The sequence below is a fragment of the Manis javanica genome, chromosome 7, assembly GCF_040802235.1.
Source record: "Manis javanica isolate MJ-LG chromosome 7, MJ_LKY, whole genome shotgun sequence".
NCBI classification, from domain to species: domain Eukaryota; kingdom Metazoa; phylum Chordata; class Mammalia; order Pholidota; family Manidae; genus Manis; species Manis javanica.
This window is the reverse complement of record NC_133162.1, coordinates 71,981,321-72,002,753: the sequence shown is the minus strand read 5'-3', so window position 1 is coordinate 72,002,753 and position 21,433 is coordinate 71,981,321. Positions and strand designations below refer to the sequence as shown.

The following is a 21,433-nucleotide window of genomic DNA, read 5'->3' as shown; positions in this document are numbered from 1 at the left end:
CCTATACAGAATTTTATTGTTGTTAACAACCATTTGATCAATAAATATGAGAGATGCCTTCTCAAAAAAAAAAAAAAACCCTCTCTGACTCTCAGGAAGTCCCCTTTCCCCCTCATTCTGCCACTAGCCCCGCTAACTCTCTACCTGCCACCTGTCCCCCTATACATTCCCTCCCTGTCCTCTCAAACAGCCCCATTCAGGCAGGGGTCCAGCACTACCAAGGCTGCACAGGGGCTGTCCCTTGCTCCAACCAGCCAGCAATTACCATGGAAACAGGGCAGGCCCCCCCCCCCATTCTATCTTTTTACTTATGTGCGCTGATTGGAGCTTGTGTGTGACAGGGTGGGCAAGCCAGAGCTCACGAGGCTGCTGATTGGCCTGAAGGAAGTCAGGCCTTTCCTATGCCTCAGGTGATTGTCCAATTACAGGAATGCCTTGGGGACAAAGGCCCACTTGGAGCAAGAGTGTTGTAGGCCTGTGAGCCTTGGGTTCCTTTAGGCACCTTAAGAATGGTCACGTAATTACTTGGGTCAGTAGCAGTGGAGGGTGAACCTCACGAGAATAAACATCTCTCCATGTGCTTATTTGCCACCTGTACAATTGGCCCTTGAACAAGGCAGGGGTTGTGGTGCCGACCCTCATACAGTAGCCAATTCGAGCATAACTTCTGACTCCCCCAAAACTCAAGTACTAATAGCCTACTGTTGACTGGGAGCCTTATTGATAACAAAAATAGTTGACTAACATGGTTTTTGTATGTTAGGTGTGTTATGTGCTGTATTGTTGCAATGTAGTCAACTAGAGAAAAGAAATTATGTTTTCAAATTGCAGCAAATCTCCAAAAAATTTTCCAATGTTTATTGAAAAATATCTGTGTATAAGTGGACTCTTGAAGTTCGAACTCATGTTGTTTAAAGGTCAATTTTATATCCTCTTTGTTGAAGTGTCAGTTCAAGTCCTCTGCCCATCAAAAAATGGCTTATTTTTATTACAGTTAATTTGAGGGTCATTTATATGTATTTTGGATACAAGTCTTGTCAGAGATGTGATTTGCAAACATGTTTTCTGAGTCTGTAGCTATCTTGTCAATTTCTAACAGGGTCATTAGCTGAGCAAAAGTGCTTAAATTTGATTGAGTTTAAATTTTTTTTCTGTTATGGACATGCTTTTGGTAGCATGTCTAACAATTTTTGCTTAACCAGGGTTTGGAAGATTTTTTCTATGATTTACATTTATATTAATGACTCACATTGAGTTAACATTAGTATAAAATGAAATTTTTGTCAAGATTAAGTATGTTTTGCCTATGTTGGTCCAATTAACCTACACCATTAAAAAACACAATTCTTTTTGTTAAAAAAAAAAAAAAATTCATATGGAACCACCAAAGACCCTGAATAGCCAAAGCAATCCTGAGAAGGAAGAATAAAGTGTGGGGGGATCTCGCTTCCCACCTTCAAGCTCTACTACAAAGCCACAACAATCAAGACAATTTGGTACTGGTATAAGAACAGACCCACGACCAGTGGAACAGAATAGAGACTCCAGACATTAACCCAAACATATAGTCAATTAATATACAATAAAGGAGCCATGGACATACAGTGGGGAAATGACAAGCCTCTTCAACAGCTGGTGTTGGCAAAACTGGACAGCTACATGCAAGAGAATGAAACTGGATTATTGTCTAACCCCATACACAAAAGTAAACTCGAAATGGATCAGAGACCTGAATTAAGTCATGAAACCATAAAACTCTTAGAAAAAACATAGGCTAAAATCTCTTGGACGTAACATAAGCAACCTCTTCATGAACAAATCTCCCCAGGCAAGGGAAACAAAAGCAAAAATGAACAAGTGGGACTATACCAAACTAAAAAGCTTCTGTACAGCAAAGGATACCATCAGTAGAACAAAAAGGCTTCCTACAATATGGGAGAATATATTTATAAATGACATATCCGATAAGGAGTTGACTTTCAAACTATATAAAGAGCTCACGCACCTCAACAAACAAAAAGCAAATAACCCAATTTAAAAAATGGGCAGAGGAGCTGAACAGACACTTCTCCAAAGAAGAAATTCAGATGGCCAATAGGCACGTGAAAAGATGCTTCACATTGCTAATAATCAGAGAAATGCAAATTAAAACCACAATGAGATATCACCTCACACCAGTCAGGATGGCCACCATCCAAAAGATAAACAACAACAAATGTTGGCGAGGTTGTGGAGAAAGGGGACCCTCCTACACTTCTGGTGGGAATGTAAACTAGTTCAACCATTGTGGAAAGCAATATGGATGTTACTCAAAAAACTGAAAAAGAAATACCATTTCACCCAGGAATTCCACTCCTAGAAATTTACCCTAAGAATGCAGGAGCCCAGTTTGAAAAGGACATATGCACCCCTAAGTTTCTTGCAGCACTATAGATGAATGGATAAAGAAGATGTGGTACATATACACAATGGAATATTATTCAGCCATAAGAAGAAAACAAATCCTACCATTTGCAGCAACATGGATGGAGCTAGAGGGTATTATGCTCAGTGAAATAAGCCAGGTGGAAAAAGACAAGTATCAAATGATTTCACTCATCTGTGAGTTTAAGAACAAAGCAAAAACTGAAAGAACAAAACAGCAGCAGACTCACAGAACCCAAGAATGGACTAACAGTTACCAAAGGGAAAGGAACTGGGGAGGATGGGTGGGAAGGGAGGGATAAGTGGGAAAAAGAGGCATTACGATTAGCACACATAATGTAGGGGGCAGGCACCAGGAAGGCAGTATATACAGAGAAGACAAGTATTGACTCTATATCATCTTACTATGCTGATGGATAGTGACTGTAATGGGGTATGTGGTGGGGACTTGATAATGGGGGGAGTCTATTAACCATAATGTTTCTCATGTAATTACTCATTAATGATACAAAAAAAAATATTATAGAATGCTTTGTGCTAGCCAGACGTGACTTAGGGGTATTGTTCTGTTTAGTTAAGGTAGAGTAGGAAGAGGATTCAGGTATTCAGGTGAAGTGGGGGACTGAGGAGAAAGCAAATTCACATTAAAAAGGCAAGTTACCAAATTGATGTGCATTTAATTCTTTCACTTATTAAAATTGGAAAATAGCTGATATGCTCAGATGGGACTAATGATCCCTGTTCCTCATCAAAGTATTTGTAGATTACTTTTAAAATGTATTTGTAATTTTTACTTTTAATATTTTTCAATGTATATGCTTATTTTTAATGACATGGAGGAGTAAATTTGGGCCTAAAGTTATTTGTTACATAAGTGAATTCGTGTATTTTTGGTTTTGTTCAGTATTTAGATCTTTCCAGGTGTTTGCTGTTAATATAACCTGATCATAAACTTGTTCATTGAATTTTCTCCATGGTTTGTTGAATTTATTAGGATAGTATATACCACTATAATACTTCTTATATTGTGTTAAATAGTTACTTCTGTGATTAAAACTAAACAGTTGTTAATTTTAGGATGCCTCTTCCCTGCCCTCCACCTTCAGGCTATTCTTGATTATTGTGTTTGTCTTAAATCTTACAGTAGACATTGTATTGAACAGTAACTGTCCCCTATATATTTTTGTTCGATTATTTAACTTCTTTCTTCAGTATATTACAGTATATTAGTAGTCATGTGCCATGGAAAGACAATTTAAAATATTAGTATTATAATGTTTTCAGATATAATTAAAATAACTGAGAGCTAACAGTTGCTGAGTAGTATTCTGATTAATGATTTTGCTGTGTTTTAACTCTGAAGACTATTCCAATTTTGAAATCACATGTTCAGTTGTAGGCTATTTTTAGTGCTAGCTATTGTATACTAAATATAGCCTAAAATATCAAACAGTCCTTTTTATGCCACCAGAAAACAAGAAAGTCCCTTTTTAGCATAAAAACTTACTATGGTAACATCAAATTACTATCCCCTTTCTTCCTAAACAAAGCAAGCCTCATTAAGGCTTTAGTTTCACTACTGTGACTTAAGGAGCTAATACACCCAAACTGATCTCGGTAAATTACTCTTTCAGAGATGTAGAATGAGAATTGGGCAGAATTGAGTCTTGATTTTGTAATACTGTGTTCTAGTGCTATATTTGTCATCTTGGACATCAGTCTTCTTTTTTCAGTACACTAAAGTACTCTAGATCTCTTCTAAATCTGTAATATTGATATTTTTGCTGCTAAGATTTTCCTTTTGCATTTCTAAATACCTAGTTTATATTTAGTTCCAAATGTGCCAGAAGGACTTAATGTAAACTTGCGTCTTTCAAAGGAAAGAAGGTTTGGGATGAAAACAGTCCTTTCAACTTTGTTAATTTAAAGCATTTCTTTTGTTATGCTGAAGTTCCTTACTTCATCAGGAACCAGATTGTTCCTTTTTGGGAGGTGGCTTTATATGCTTTAAAATAGAAAAACAATGAGAGGCAAATAAAGAGAAAGAAAAACTTTACTATGGTTGTAAATATGACTCTTAACTGTTCTGTGCTTCCTCTAGTGGTGGTACTGAATCATTGTATAAAATTTTGTCATGGTGTGTATCCTAGTTGCCAGCCTTGCAGTATAAAGTTTAAGACTGGTGAATCTGAAACACTGAAAGTAACAAAAAAGACTTTTATTCAGACTAGATAATACAGAGAGCAATAAGAAGAAGACAAGCAGCCCTGCAGGAAAATAAGGAAAGAATAGTTGACAGGAGACTCAACAGTAGAAGAAATACAGTTAATAAATAGGTGAAAAAATGCTCACTGTCATTGGAAAAACACAAACCAAAGCACTTTTTACCCTCAGGCAAAAATTTAAAGTGCTAACTCATTTTTTTGAGGATTCAGGGCATCTGACAGGCACACCCATGATTTACGCATGGAATTGTTGCAGCCTTTGTGTTTAATCCAACATTGATTTAGTTAAAATACATGTACACTTTGATTCAGCAATCCCACTCTTGAGCCTCTACTATAAAATCTGTAGTACCTGTATATATTTTATTGAACTGACAAATGACAGACTACTTTTAATAGTGGGTTTTCTTTATGGAAACAAGACAGTAGTTAAAAACATTTCTTCAGCTTAGGACTAGTCTGATAAAATTAAAATTAATTAAGTTTTACTTGTAATAGCACTATATTATAAAGAAATAATGTGGGCTGGTAGGTAGTATGCAGTGATCTTTTCTAAAGAGAAACAAAATCTCTGCAAGTGTTGCCTCAGTTGTTGCTAAGAGTCAATATTCATTAATGGGTGCTTCTGATTTTTAGACAGGACATTTAGCTATGGAGACATTACTATCCCTTACTTCTAAACGAGCAGGAGACTGGTTTAAAGAAGAACTCCGGCTTTTGGGTGGTCTGGATCATATTGTAGATAAAGGTACGATACATACATGTATACCATTTTTCTATGTTATTTAAAAGCCTGAAGAAGATACTCTATTTATATAGTTAAAAAGATAATCGTGTCATTTTGAAAAGATCAGTTCTTTTATTAGCATCCTGTAAATTTTAAAGGAAAGGCCATTCATTAACACTTTGATGTTGGGGAGTTATGGAAATAAAATAATTAGAGTCTCAGACGTTTCAATCTCTTACAATGTAAGACTTAGAATAAACAATGTTCAGAGAGGTTCCAGAATATTTATAACGTGTATAGATGGCTTTTAATGTTAGTTTAAGAGATTAGGTATTGAGGTTATGAGACATACTAATTTACATCTATTTCTTTTCTCCTAGTGAAAGAATGTGTGGATCATTTAAGTAGAGATGAGGATGAAGAGAAACTAGTAGCCTCATTATGGGGAGCAGAGAGATGTTTACGAGTTTTAGAAAGTGTAAGTCTAAGTATGGACAGCTATTTGGGGAAAATTATTTAATCTTAATTGTGACTGTGTGAGTGACTGCCAAATATTTTATATATCCCTAAAGTTTTACTTTTGTTAATCCAAATAGATTGAGGAACCAGTGTTACTGATCAAGTCAAATGAGCAGTTTAGTTTTTTAAGAATATGTATATTGTGCTATATGAAACCTTGATTGTCAAATTTGTTTATATTCCCAGATGGTATTGTTCATTTCTTAATGCAGAATTCTGCTTAAGTGTATTAACTTGTTTGTGAAAAATCATAGTTAAATGCAATCAGGGTTTTTTTTTTTAATAAGGATTTTCTTGATTTAGCTATCATTTGAATCAGATTACTTATAATCACAGCATATAATAAAATTTGGCTTGGAAGAGTGATACTATTGAACTGCATGCCATAAGTAGTATTTGTTCTTTGGCATTTGATGATGACTTAACACATATCAATGTAGATTAAAATTTTTCCTGCCAGTGAAATTTCAGTATACATAAATTGTTAACTAGATTGGGTTAGCTAAGTACTTCTGGAGACATGTATGGGAAAATAATCAAATGGGAATTAAAAGTTCCTGGTATAGATGAAAGTGAATTTGTCTCTTCTCTCTTCTAGAGCATTTGAGGTACATTAGATAAACAGGTTTTTTTAAATAATTCTAAATAAATACACTTAAGAGCTTTAAAGTATTTGTTTATAAGTGAGAGACTGCTCTTTTCTGACATTGAGAATGCTTGGTAATTCATTAAAGTAAATGTACAGTACGTGATACATTATGAGCAAGCAATTAAAATAGAGATTTTAATTTTGTAATAAAGTAATTGCTCTTACTATGTTAAATCTAGAATGTGTGGGTTATTCCCTTTGAAGACAAAAGCTGATTCTTCCTCATCTTTATATCTTTGAGAGCATAAGGCAGAGTGTGTTGTATGTGAATGAATGAAAGTCAGAGATTACCACAATCATTTCACATTTTTCCCTTTTTAGGTAACAGTGCATAATCCAGAGAATCAAAGCTACTTGATAGCATATAAAGATTCACAACTCATTGTTTCATCAGCTAAGTAAGTTACTGAAATAACCATGTATTTATTTAAAGCATTTGGATTGACCATAAAGGTTATATGATTGCATCACCTTCTTCCATAAAATGCTTCTGTCTTTTGAGTTTTGTGAACCAGAAGCAGTATGATAGTGTAAAAGTTAGGAGTGCACATTCTGGAACAAGAATAACTGAGTTTGGAACCCAGCTTTATATAACTCAGCCCCATAACCTTGGGCAAGTCACTTGCTACAAGTTCTTCAGAAGAGGCGTAATGATTTTATCTACTTACCCAGCGTGGTTGTTACACTAAAAAGAGTTACTTTACATGTTAATATGTGTTTAGTTATATATGACATTTTAAGAAATGTATAATGTATATATATAAAATACATAGCTTTAGAGATTTTTTAACATCTGGTGTTATATAATTAGAGAATATATATATATATATATATATATATATATATAGGCATATAGTAAACATTAAGTATTGGTTCTTATTTTTATTATAAATGAACTTTAAAGTAGTATGATAAACCCCAATTTACATGTCATTCAGCTTGAATAGTAATCAGTCATGACCAGTCTTGTTTCTATCTGTAATCCTGTCCATTCGCTGTTTTTCATTACTTTGAAGCAGATTGCAGATTTTGTATCATTGCATCTATAAACACTTGAGTATATTAATCTCTAAAAGAGGACTCTAAAAATATAACCCCAATACAATTTTCATATCCTATAAATTATTATTTAATAGTGTATGTCCAGTCAGTATTCAAGATTCCATTTTTCTTGAGAATTTTTGGATGGAGTTGATACCTTGTGTGGCTTCTAGGAGACATGCCAGTTAAATGACCCTGTGTTAAAAAATATTATTTGCTGTAATGTGTATGAAATATTTAATACCTGTCTATATAAGATTATTAATTATGCAATGTTAATATAAATAATATTTTCTACTTGCTAAGTGCTTGCATTCTAAATGGAAAATAATCAAAATGAAATTCTGAAGTGTTGAATGTTAGCTCTTAGGTTTTTACCTTGTCTGGGAAGGAGTTGTGGAAGAGCCGTTGTGTTGGAGAGATTGGTTGGTAAAACAGGGCATAACTGTAGGTAATACAGATGAAACTTAGTTGTAGAGTTGACAGTTTCAACTTGCTTACAAAAGTTTAAATGACCAAATTTTCGCAAAGTAAATGTGGCACATAGTGTGATATCAGACATACTTGTTCCATGATTGAATAGTCAACACATTATAACTTCTGAAATAAGAAAATTAATCAGCATTTGGTATCAATTTAAAACATTAAGGTAGAAATTCTTGGTATACCTGTTTTTGTTTAGCATAATAGTCTACATTTTGTTTTCTCTTAAGAGCTTTGCAACATTGTGAAGAATTGATTCAGCAATATAACCGTGCTGAGAACAGTATATGCTTGCCTGACAGTAAGCCTCTGCCTCACCAGAATGTCACTAGCCATGTAGGCAAGGCGGTGGAAGACTGCATGAGGGCCATCATTGGGGTGCTGCTCAATTTAACTAATGATAATGGTAAGTAATATTTTCTACATACATTCTCATTGAAAGATTGTATATTACATGTAAGAACAAATTATTCCCCTTCTTGATGTTGTGATTTTTTTAATTGCCATTCATTTACTCATGAAAGACTTAACTGCTTTTAGGAGCTGATATATTTAGAACCAGCCTTGTAACTTGGCTTGGACATAGTATAGCCAAAAATATATTTTAATAGAAATAGCCATACATTCCTATCTTTTATTATCTGTGTTAATAAATATTGGTTGTAAGTGTTATACAGAAGAATCAATAACAATTTTCATACTCTCTCCATTCCCTATTTTCAGAGTGGGGCAGCACCAAAACGGGAGAACAGGATGGCCTGATTGGCACAGCTATGAACTGTGTGCTTCAGGTTCCAAAGTATCTACCTCAGGAGCAGAGATTTGATATTCGAGTGCTGGTGAGTTGGAGTGACTATTTCAGAAAACAATACTTGATCTATTAAGATAAAAACTTCATCTTAGTTTTGGGTTTAAGAACTAGTTGTTCAATACATTGTGGGTTTCCGTGGATTCCTTATGAACATACCTTTTATTGTATAAAAGAGAGCCATAGAGAGCCTTAGGTAAAAACAAAAGTTATAAGAACTAAAAGAGGTAAAGATGTTCTTTGAGAAGACTATTATTTTATGTACTGGTTTTTAACCATTTTATAGATGGTAGAATGCTGGTTAGGTTTTTAACTGCCAATAAATTTATGTATGTTGTATTCATTTGTTTTTAATTTCACCTATGGTAATATGTATGTTTTAATTTTTGTAGGGCTTAGGTCTACTGATAAATCTAGTGGAGTATAGTGCTCGGAATCGACACTGTCTTGTCAATATGGAAACATCATGTTCTTTTGATTCTTCCTTCTTTAGTGGAGAAGGAGATGATAGTTTAAGGATAGCTGGACAAGTTCATGCTGTTCAGGCTTTAGTGCAGGTAAGCAGTAACTTAAACACCATCAGTTTGATGCATCTGTCCAGTTTCTTTATCAGTTGCATCTTTTCTCTCCTTCCCTCCCTCTCCTCCCATCACTCTCTCACTTCCCTCTTTCTCATTCTCTCTCTCCCCCTGCCTTCTTTCTCTCTCACAGTTCAATGAGAGGGCCACTGTGTTAGAATATGTACTCTTACTTACTTTGCTGACTGTCTTCAACTGCTGTAGTCATTCCTTAGGCATCATTAGTGAAAAGCAGAAACAGTGTCTGTTTGCTCATGAATCAAAAGTAGATTATTAATAACAAATTAGGAATCATGTTGCAGCCCTGTCCCATCCGATGTAAGTCCTCCAGCATTTACTGACTGGTCTGTTCTCTGCCCAGGACTGGGTACCTAAATATTGGGTATCTTTAAAGTATGTTGGTGAAATAATTTCCTGGCTTAGAAATTGTGTCGGGATATGTATATTTAAAATTGATGTCCCCAACTTGCCCTGCCCCATTTACCAAACACACATGCCCTCTCCCCTCAATTTATATGTCCCCCCAAAAAACTAAGTCCTTGTTTCTTGACAACATTGGGCATTATAATTTTTACTTTTTGCCAGTTTAATAGGTTCTTAGCTACCTTTGTCATTTCCTTAAATGACAGTTCACACATGTTGAAAAGTGATCATGAGCCATCCTTCTCGTTGGTTCTGAAGCCTTTGCTAACCTGTTAATCATTTTGGCCCTTTTGAAACTAGTAATGCTTGAACCTGGGTCCACAGAAAGTAGTCCACAACAACTTTACTTTTTCCTGAGTCATAACTAAGAGCCCATCATTCTCTTCTTAATTGATTTTGAACTCAGGACTTCTTTATACTCTTGAAAAATTTTGGAGACTCCAAAGAACTTCTGTTTATGTGTGCTCTATCAATATTTATTGAATTTGAAATCAAAACAAAATTGTAAAACAGGCACTCATTCCATTAGAGTAGTAACAATCACATGGCATGTGTATTCTGGAAAACTCTATTGTACCATCATGAAAGAAGTAAGTTGACTTCTTACTGTTAGGAATGCAGTTTTGACCTCATAGACTCCCTGAAAGGATTTCAGGAACTCCTAGGACTCCTTGAACTAATTTTAAGAAATAGTGGTTTATATAAAGCTAACATTTGTTCTCTTAAGTATATGAAAGTTTATATACCACTGTTCCATATACTCAGCAGATCTTTGAGATCCGCTTGGCATGTGATTTTCAGGTAATTGTCTTTAGTGACTTATGGCTTTTCCTAAATCATATCACTGAGTATATTAAGTTCTTTCTGTACATTCAGCAGTGTACCAACACAGGGAAAATAAACTACAGGAAGGGAAGGAATTTGGAATTTTGTGTGTTCCCTTTGACTTTGAGTTTTCATTACATACATAAATTGATAAGTGTACTTCCATTGTTATTATTAATTGAGAGCCAGTTCTAGGTCTTTCTCTTAAGAGCTTTTACTTTTTACTTTTACTGGTTCTTGTTTATCTCTCTATCCAGCCTGCTTGAACTAAAAAAAAAATTTTAATCATATTTTTTCTTGCTTGGATTTTCTGTCTGTATTATCAAAAGTAAGGGAAATGTTGAGATTTCTATTCTTAAAAAAGAATTCCAGCATCCACGCTTCATTGACTTGATGAGTCCCAGCAGCATTTATACTTCTGCTTTGGCCTTCATTTCAGTTGGATGCAGAGAAACAGCTTTTACTGATTCTTACTCTTTTTATCAGACAAGATGCTTCTTAGTATTAGTGATGTTTAAAAGCAAATAGAACCTTATATTTGGGTGCATACATCTTGATTGCTGATCTCTTTAATGATCTTCAAAAATAATTTTTATCAGCTATTCCTTGAGCGAGAGCGAGCAGCCCAGTTGGCAGAAAGTAAAACAGATGAATTGATCAAAGATGCTCCCACCACTCAGCATGATAAGAGTGGAGAGTGGCAAGAAACAAGTGGAGAGATACAGTGGGTATCAACTGAAAAGCCTGATGGTACAGAAGAGAAACAGAAGAAGGAGGAAGATGATGAAGAACTTGACCTCAATAAAGGTATGTTTAAGTGGTGTATTCAGATTGAAAATTTTTTCCCCTTCGAAACATATTTTCAATTCATGTGCATGATGATCTTCCTATTGTTTTATGGTCTGTAGTTCAGTACAGACATGCTGTGATACTTCAATACTCGTAGGAGTTCTTCACTGACTTCCTAGCAGTGAGGAAGGCACATGTGCGGTGCAGGAAAGGTCTGCCTTTCCTTCCCTGGCAGGCCTTTCTTTACTCATCTGTAAGAAGCGGCTGAACATTATGACCCCTAAAGGTTTTTACAGGTTTTAAATTTTGAGATTTTTTTTTACAGCCTTTTATTATACACTGAGATGTGTTGTCCTAGATTCCAATAATAGTTGTTAAATGGAATATAGTAGGTAACAAACACAGTAAGGAATACACTGAAGGCAATGCCTTCACTACTCAAAAGTTTATAATCTGCTGTTGTCCGGAACTATGATGATTGATTCATGCAAATTCTGCAAAATTGCCGTTTGTAATTTCATGTCACTCAGGTTACTAAATTTAAAGTAATATGTTAGGGTTCACCCAGCCAGGAAGCAAGGTCTAAGAGTGTCTTGTTCTGAGCCTAGTCTTTCTCTTATGCCCACTGCTCCCCAAATCTAATGTGATTAGTTCAGATAGTGTTAAGAAATCTCCATTCGATTTCTCGATTACTAAGTTTTGATGTTTCCTTTGACATAATACTTTTGGGTGCTTAGCAGTCGTTTAAAGAACTTAATTGGATCACTTCATTTGCCAGGGCTACCATAACAAAGCACCACACTGAGTTGGTTAAACAACAGAAATCTATTTCCCTCAGTTCTAGAGCCTGTAAGTCTGAGACCAGGGTGTGGACAGGGTTGGTCTCTTCTGAAGCCTCTTTCCTTGGTTTGTAGATGACTGCCTTCTCCTTGTGTCTTTATGTCTTTCTTCTGTGTATGTCTTTGTTCTAACCTCTTCTTTTTTTTAAATATTTTTTATTATTTATTATTTTGGTATCATTAATGTACAGTTACATGAGCAACATTATGGTCACTACACTCCCCCCACTATCAAGTCCCCACCACATACCCCATTACAGTCACTGTCCATCAGCGTAGTAAGATGCTATAGAATCACTACTGTCTTTGTTATACTGCCTTCCCCGTGTCGCCCCCCCTACATTATGCGTGCTAATCGTAATGCCCCTTTTTCCCCTTATCCCGCCCTTCCTGCCCATCCTCCCCAGTCCATTTCCCTTTCGTAACTGTTAGTCTATTTGTTCTAACCTCTTCTTATGAGGACAGTAGTCATACTAGATTAGGGTGTACCCTAATGGCCTCATTTAGACTACCTACCTCTTAAATATCCTAAATGCAGTCATACCCTATGAGCTCAGCATATAAATTTGGGAAAGGGTGGTACACAATTCTGCCCATAACAAGATAAAATTCACCCCTTTGAAAAACTGAGTAGTTTTCAGTATATTCCAAGGTTATGAAACCATCACCACTATTTAATTTCAGAGCATTTTCATCATCCCCAAAAAGGAACCCTGTACCTATTGACCATCACCCGCTGTTCCCTTCCTTAGCTGCTGGTAACACTACTTCTGTCTGTGGGTTTGCCTGTTTTAGACATTTCATATAAATAGAATAATACAACATGTGGCCTTTTATGACTGTTTTTTTTTTCACTTAGCCTAATGCTTTTAATGTTCATTGACATTATAGCACATAACCAGTATTTATTTCTTTTTATAGCCAAATATGCTGTTGTATGTATATGCTCTTATTTTGTTCATTTAGTCATCAGTTGATGGACATTTGGGTTGTGTCTGCCTTTGGTGCTTATGAATAAAGCTGCTGACATAACATTTGTGTGCGGGTTTCTGTGTATGAACATACATTTTCAGTTCTCTTGGATATGTACCCAAGAGTGGAATTGCTGGATTTTTTAACTCTATGTTTTAAAAATTTTAAGGAACTCTGCCAAACTATTTTCCCAAGTGGCTGCACCATTTTACATTCCAATCCACATATAAAGGTTCCAGTGCCTCTACATCCTTATGAACAATTGTCTCTATTTTAGCTATCCTCATGGGTTTGAAGGTGTATGTCACTTGATTTGCAGTTTCTGGATGAATAAATGGTTGAGAGTATTTTCATGTGACTATTGGCTATTTACATAGCTTCTTTGGAGAAATTGGGTTGTTTTTTTGTTGAATTGTAGAGGATATCTAGATATACTTGACCCTTACCAGGTACATGGTTTTTTGTGAGTTGTCTTTTTGCTTTTTTGTTGGTGTCTTTTGAAACACAAGAGGTTTTAAGTTTGATGAAGTCCAATTTATTTCTTATTTTGTCACTTGTAGTTTTGGTGTTTCTAAGAAACCATTACCTAGCCTAAGATTACAAAGAATTTAGTCCTATGTTTTCTTCTACAAGTCTTATGGTTTTAACTCTTTACATTAAAAGGTCCCTCTTCTATTTGAGTTGTTTTTTTGTTAATTTGTGTGGATATCCTATTTTTCTAGTACCATTTATTGGTGTTTAGCAGTTGAAAGGGGAAGATACCTGAGTTGTTGGTTTCCTGTGTTTCTTATTTCTTGGTGTACTGTTACAGTTCTTTTTAAATATTCTCAGCTCTTCAGCATGCTGGCAAACACATGGAGGATTGCATCGTGGCCTCTTACACAGCGCTACTTCTCGGATGTCTCTGCCAGGAGAGTCCAGTAAGTAAAGCTCAGTGTTGTTTCATGTTTAAAAATACTCCATTGTGACAGCTTTGTGCCATTACCTAAATAACTTAGGACTTTATTTGTCCCCTTATGTTAAAAACTTTTCAATTTGGTGAACTTCTAAAGGGCATTCCAAAGTAAGAGTACATTGGATTTAATGAGGAGGTTCTTGATTGATAGATCAATCAGTTCACATGCCTTCAATCAGTTCACATGCCTTTGGTTGAAGTAAAAGAGAGCATGATTAAAAATTTGCACTCAGCTGGCTTTAAATTTTAAAGTGAAAGGGAGCTTTTTCCTTAGGAGTAAGGGCATTCAGGAAGAAAGAAAGAATGGAGGTCTTGGGCACAGTGGGAGGGTTAACTTCTCTTTTCTGAGGCCAGAGGATTGGAAGAAAAGAACATGGTGATAATACAAAAGGCTTAATTAGAAGAGGTACTCATGCTGTGGGCCTGTCCACTCATATTTCTTCAAGTCCTGTGTGTTTTTCTGAATTGTTCTTATCCTTCTCTTCATATTTATATTGTAGTCAAGCTGTAATCTAAATACATGCCAGCCCACTCTAGTGTGGCCTTTGCTGGCACCACTGCTTTCTTATCATGGCTCTGGAAGCCCTGCAACATCTTTATCCCCTTTCTGGTATCTCCTCAGTTCAGCCCTTTGTCTTATTTCCTTAAAATCCAGAGATTTTAAGGGCAAATGAAAAACAAATGTCAAGCCAAGAGGAAGAGACAGGTTTCAAGAAAAAAATGGACTTACTATTTAAATCTAAAGATTTTTGATTACTTTATTTTGCATACACCCTACCTTCAATCATGTCCTTTCTTAAATAATGGTTCTTGAAACTGTCTCATTATCAAATGTGATTTATCTTAGGCCACTTTGTCTTTAAGGGATCACAAGGTCCTTAAGTTATAGGTAAGGTTGTGAATTCATAGAGCCCCAGATGTCTTTATTGCCTTGGAGATTGTTACGATTAACCCTCAGAAGTTAGCTGATACCACAAAATGAAGAAGAAGGTGGTTTGCCCAGTGTGTGATTGGGAGCGACAAGGATGCAGGAGGTTGTACATGGTAAATGCTGCTTTCTGGTGCAGGGCAGCACGCTGTGCACCCCCAGGAGGCTCAGGGGTCTTCCACTGCCCAGTGCAGCTGGTGCTGTGCGACAGTCTCCTTGCTGGTTGTCCTGTCCTTCCTGCCTTCAACTCTACCCCTTCCTGAAACCTTGTACACTTCCACCCTCTAGAGCTAACTCCCTTAAGAGCACATCTGACTTCCTTAAGAACAACTCTCGTACAGATCTTTCTTGGCTCATCATCATTTAGGGAATGATGGCTTTATTGACTGCTACAAGAACCTAACTGCTTTTCCAATTTCTAAACTTGTCTGTCTACCTCTTGGGCACTTTCTAAATTCCCCAAGTAGGCCATGCTGTTTCACACCATTTTTTTTTTTTTGGTATCATTAATATACAATCACATGAGCAACATTGTGGTTACTAGATTCCGCCCATTATCAAGTCCCCACCACCTACCCCATTACAGTCATTGTCCATCAGCATAGTAAGATGCTATAGAATCACTACTTGTCTTCTCTGTGCTATACTGCCTTCCCCGTACTGCCCCCCTCCCACGTTATGTGTATAGCTTTTGTTTTTGTGCCTGCTGCACTCTTTAAAAATAAGTGGAATGGCTTGTATGCCCCAGCTGTTGTAATTGCATTCTGTAGTGTGTTGATAGAAAAGGATTTGATTTGGATTATTGAGGGCCTTGCACACAAGACTTACAACCCAGTCATCTATTCTGTATTATAGAAATTCACTTTTCTACTGAGGTAGACACCACAGCCACTACTTGTCCCACCACTGTGCTGCCACGCTTCTTTTCTAAAAATGGGTTAAAGGCATTCTTAAATACAGCTTGCCTTGAACTCTGCGGCTACCTTACCATAGTCTCCACTTCCATATATTTTAAAAACTTTTTGTAAAATCTCTTAAGTATTGTGGCTGTAAGGTTTGTTAACTCAGTAGGAGTGAATTTGTACTCAAGCTAGTAGAGAGGGACCTGTAGTGGCTTTTGGTGAGGATGGTCACTTAAAACACAGGCAGTTGATACCATATACCTTACTAGTGCATGGTTGTGTTGGGAATTTTTTTATTAGATCTTTTCTGAAACTATAGTCATTCCATTATTTTTCTTCCTTATAATTTCAAAAGTACCCTAACAGGAATTTTTAAAAGGGAGTGGGGGAAACTGGTACAAATTTCCTAAGAATAATACATAGTCTCTCTTTTGAATCCCTATCAACAAAAATAAAATCAAAAGCCCTTCACCCCCAGTTCCTTGTGGCTATAAGCTTGGGACAACCTGTTTTCTTTTGTGCTTTTTATTATAGGTGAACCTTCTTGGAAGGGCTTTTTCCTTTTATTCTTTATGAACCTTTAGAGTATTTTAAAAATACATTAAAATGGAACAGTTATTTAAGCAGGCCATACATTTTCTTTACAAGTTGGTTTGTATGTAGTTTGGCTGCTGCTTTCTATCACTGAAAGGAAACATCTTAATCCCCTCTCCTGGCAGGGTGGACATTGTCCTTTTGATAGATGAAACTATATTGTCTTTGGAAGGATTTAGTAACTTCTTAGACTACATAGTAACATGAGAAATTTTCTTTAATATATATTTTTTCTTTTTAGTCCATAAGCATCTCTATGGATACATTCTGAAATACAACATTTTAAGTCTGCACGCTTTCCCTGTCCATCCCGACACAAACACTCAGCAGCGTGTTTTGTTACTTAGGTGTAATTCTGTGCATTTTTCAAAAGTAAATAGACACAGAGTGTTGCTTTTTAGCCTTTGCCAGCTTAATCTTTCTCCTTTCCTGCCCAGGATGGGATGGGCTAGAGAATGGACACACCTGCAGAGCTGTGAGGGGTGTGGAAAAGGAAATTGCCTATTGACCAAGGAGTTCAAGGACCTTGTAGAAGCCTGGGACAGGACCTGTGCCAAATCCTGTGCCCAGTGCAAGGCGCAAGCTCCTTTTCTGTCACCTGACCAGTATTTCTGGTATTTCTTTCCTCAGATCAATGTGACCACCGTGCGGGAGTATCTGCCAGAAGGGGACTTTTCAATAATGACGGAGATGCTCAAAAAATTCCTGAGCTTCATGAATCTTACTGTAAGAGGCTTCTGTTGCAGTTTCTGTGGTCTTCAATGTATGATACCCCAACGGCAGTAGAAAGTAAAATACTATAGCCATAGTGAGCCAGAAGCAAAAAGGGGATTCTCTTCTAATAATTGTTCTATTTCTTTAAAATAATTGTTAATACATATTATATGTTAATATCATTCTATAATAATTATCAAAGCCACAATTTAATCTGTGTTTTGATTCATAGTGTTCATTTTATTTTTTATTTTGGTATCAATACATAGTGTTAATTTTAGTAAAGCTAAAGAATTTTAAGCTTTAATACTTATAAAATTTGTTAAATATTAACTGTCACTTCCTGTCTACCTCCTTTGCCCTGTCTTCCCCCTTTCAGTGTGCTGTTGGAACCACAGGCCAGAAATCTATCTCTAGAGTGATTGAATACTTGGAACATTGCTAGCTGCTTACCTTTGCTTCAGGTGCTCAGTAATGCTGGAGCTGTTCTTACACAAAGAAAAGTCATGAAAGACGACCTTGAAGATAGACCCGGAAAGTTCATCAGTGTCAATCATGTTTGGATTTTTAAGGCCACCTGATTTCTTCATCATGCATTCTGCATTTGCTAAATGACAGTTACTACATCAATCTGCAACTATCAAAAATGAGGGAAAAGGTTCAGGCTGTTAACAATTCCATGCAGTATTTAGAAACACTCACTTTGGCAGAGTTTATACTCTCCCCTTGTTGTCTGGCTTTTTTCTGGGCAAGTTTTAAGGGGAATATTTGTGCTGCTGTTAGTGCAACTGCTGTGTATGTTGAGCCACTGTTGTCATGCCAGTCAGGTGCAGAGGCAGCCTAGCTACTGAGGTATTGGATGTTCTGAGGACATTCTAGATGACAGCTTAGTTCCTTTTTCAGGCTCATTTGCTTTTGCTTTTTTGTTGAATGATTCCAATCGTAAATAAAGCTTTTAATAATTTTGTGAAATTTTTTTGTTGTTGTTCCCTGAACTACTGTCTATTTAAAATTAGATGGAATCCAAAGACACAAGGGATTAATAGTATATTTTTTTATTGATTTGGTTTGGGTTGTTGAACTATTTTTCACTTTGAGACCATGACCATATTCATTATCATACCATAATAAGTCATAGCTGTATAGATGCAAGAAAACAAATCACAGTTTGAGGGAATATTATGTAAGATGATGTGCCCTGTTAAAGGATGAGGCAAAATAGACAAACCCAGGGTAGTTTATGCCTAATGCTAGGGAATGCTCTTGAAACATAAAGTTTTGAGGGGAGGACTCTCTAGATATATTTTCTAATGTTCAGTACAATAAATATAAGGAAGCTAAAACACCAATGTGGAATTCATGTTTCCAGATGACATGTATATTCTTCTATAGAGTGACAGGATCAAATGCATAAACGCAAAGCCTTAAATTGCTGGTTAGAGAAGATCCTTTTTTCATTCAGATTCTTAGTTCATGGAACAATGTGTTGTTTGGAAAACAGTCGTGGAACACACACATTTTATATATTTAATTTCACAACATTGCAAATTTTTCTTGAATTTATTGCTCAGACCACTGGTGATGCTTTTTTTTTTTCTTTTTCATTGATTGAGCCTAAATACAGGCTTTCCAGAGAGCTATTTCAGTACTTTCAAATACCTTTCAAGTTGTCATATCATGTTTCCTCATTGGATTTGTAAAACTTGAAGCCATAAAAATATTAGTTTGGTGTGTATTGGGGAAAATAGCTCAAAGTCTAATTTTTACCCATTTAGACTTTGTTATTTCCTTGTATAAAGTGACAAATCGGGGCTCTTGTATCAGTGCCAGCTGTAATGTTTTTTAATGCAGTGGCTGCTTTCTATTGTCTTCCTATTTTTGATAATGCAGATTGTTGGGAAATCTTTAAGGAAGTAACTGATTTCAGGCAACTGTTTTCTTCTTCCTACTCACCCCAACCCCCACCCATCACCTTTTAAGAGCATAGTATGCCAGTGTAACTTGGGAAAGACTGAGGTGGTATTTTCCTTGAGTCTAAAAACTAGCTTAGCAAACTATTTTAAAAGCATAACAGTAAATGATATCCATAAAGTTCAGTTAGTTAGGTACATTTTATTTTAAAATACATTGATATTTATTAATCATTGAATTTAGGAAAAGGAACAGATTTTGGTAAAATTGACTTATGGCAGATGGTAAGGAATTTTATAAAGACATTTGGATGCGAACAATCAGGGTGAACTACATTTTTCTGTTACACTGGTAATCATTGGAGAATTGATTTACCTCAGTGTTTAACAGTTTTTGTTTTGTTTTTTAAATAATAACTAATTGTCAAGCACTGATAGAGATGCAGATTTTGGTGGGGGATGGTGGGGGGAAAATCACCTCACCAGCTGCAGTGCATTTGTGTGTTTTTAACCCTCAGAGAACTCTGCATTTTAGGGTACTTGAGGCTGACTTGCAAATTAAAGTTTTAAAGTAACCTTTTTTTCCATTGTAAATATTTCTGTAAATACTACCAATTGGAAATTAGAATAGTAGAGTACTTTTCTGAATCCAATCCTATTTTTATTTTATACAGTATTTCTCAGCTGTGATCTTTGGAGCAAAAGCCAACGGCAGGAAAAAATAGTTTGTACCAGTTTCATGAAGTATGTCTTTGGGTTTTTGTAAATAATTTTAACTCAAATAAAATTGCTACTTTCAATACACATGTTGTCTTTAACATAAATCTATTGAACTGTTTTGGAGAAGTCTCACGAACTCGATACAGCCAGCTAATGGGAAACAGTATGTATCACCTAAGTGAATTTCATACTTGCAACATACACATAAAAATTGAACCAGTTTTTCCTAAATATTGTGCATTTATTCATGTTTTTTAATATTACTCATGCTAGTGTAATGTCAGTGCTTAGCGATTCAGGTTCATTAGGGATGGTAGTTTTCTGGTTATGTAGTTAGGCCCTTGGTGTATTTTTTAAGTTGCTTTAGTCTTTCTGCCCCTCTGAATAAGACCCAAGACTTCTTTACTTTTGAATTTTATAGCTGCTCTTTAGTTTTCTTCTTAGTTGTCAACCTTTAAGTTTCATGCATTTACTACAAATGGATTCCTCAACTTCCCTTCACAGCTTTTAACCACAAAAGTAGATTGAAGGACCTCTCCTGGGAGCTCCCATCTACTTTCTCTTACACACATAACAACAGTGTGAACCTTGTGTAAGAGCACAGACTATGGATATAGAAAGACCTAAATCACACAGATAAATTTTGAAAACTGGTACTATTTTATTGACTATTTGAGCAAATTTTTGAACTAATTTTTGTCCTGTTTACCTAACCAGAAAATGGGGATAGTGCCTCAGGGTAGTGGAGATTAACTATGACAGTGCATCCTAAACATTAGCACAGTGTTCTGAATTTAGGTCTTGGTAAATGGTAGCTTTTACCGGACAATTCTGTTGTCATGCTGTCAGAAAATCAGAAAGTTATAAACAACAGAGTAGAATAGTGTGACTACTATTTCAGAGACCTGGGGTAATGCCTTCTCATATTGCTGAGACCACTGGATTTGGGGTACTTCAACAGCAAGTCTCTTCAAATTTCCAGAATTGGTATTGTCAACATTTAGTAGAGACTAAAGGGGTTGGGGGGAGGAATGGAACAAACCTCAGTGATGATTAAAAATGTTTCCAACATGTCCCTCAGGCTTTTTTCTTATATTAGGACCGGAAGAGGTTTGCACAATTCACTGTCAGTTAATGGTCTCCCGATACTGGATGCATAGATTAATAACTTCATATAGAAAGTCTTTAACTGAACAAGAATTTGAAAAATACTGAGCATTTTAGTCAAACCTCTGTTTCCTTAACTTCTGTGTTTGTTTGTAATTTGAATACTCCAAAGGCTATATACTGGCTTGGGAGCAAAAATAGAAAACCAGATCTGTATATTACCTAGTTTTCAGTTACCTAAAAGGACGTGTCTGTATCCAGAGTTATATTACAGAGGGTATGTATAAATGGAACTGTATTG

The 21,433-nt window shown here is 36.0% G+C and overlaps 1 protein-coding gene across 3 annotated transcripts in view; it reads left to right on the top strand.

Annotated features, from left to right (window-relative positions):
* WAPL (WAPL cohesin release factor) overlaps positions 1-20,109 on the top strand; it is an 87,440-nt gene extending 67,331 nt beyond the window's left edge. For all 3 annotated transcript variants that reach the window (XM_073241122.1, XM_037002678.2, XM_073241121.1), the window contains exons 10-19: positions 5,286-5,397; positions 5,757-5,854; positions 6,866-6,942; positions 8,299-8,474; positions 8,792-8,907; positions 9,269-9,433; positions 11,302-11,509; positions 14,134-14,222; positions 17,312-17,407; positions 17,775-20,109. In XM_073241122.1, the coding sequence (XP_073097223.1) occupies positions 5,286-5,397; positions 5,757-5,854; positions 6,866-6,942; positions 8,299-8,474; positions 8,792-8,907; positions 9,269-9,433; positions 11,302-11,509; positions 14,134-14,222; positions 17,312-17,407; positions 17,775-17,840 (1,203 nt within the window). In that variant the 3' untranslated portion in view covers positions 17,841-20,109. The remainder of the gene's footprint in view (positions 1-5,285; positions 5,398-5,756; positions 5,855-6,865; positions 6,943-8,298; positions 8,475-8,791; positions 8,908-9,268; positions 9,434-11,301; positions 11,510-14,133; positions 14,223-17,311; positions 17,408-17,774) is intronic.
* The last annotated feature ends 1,324 nt before the right edge of the window (positions 20,110-21,433 follow it).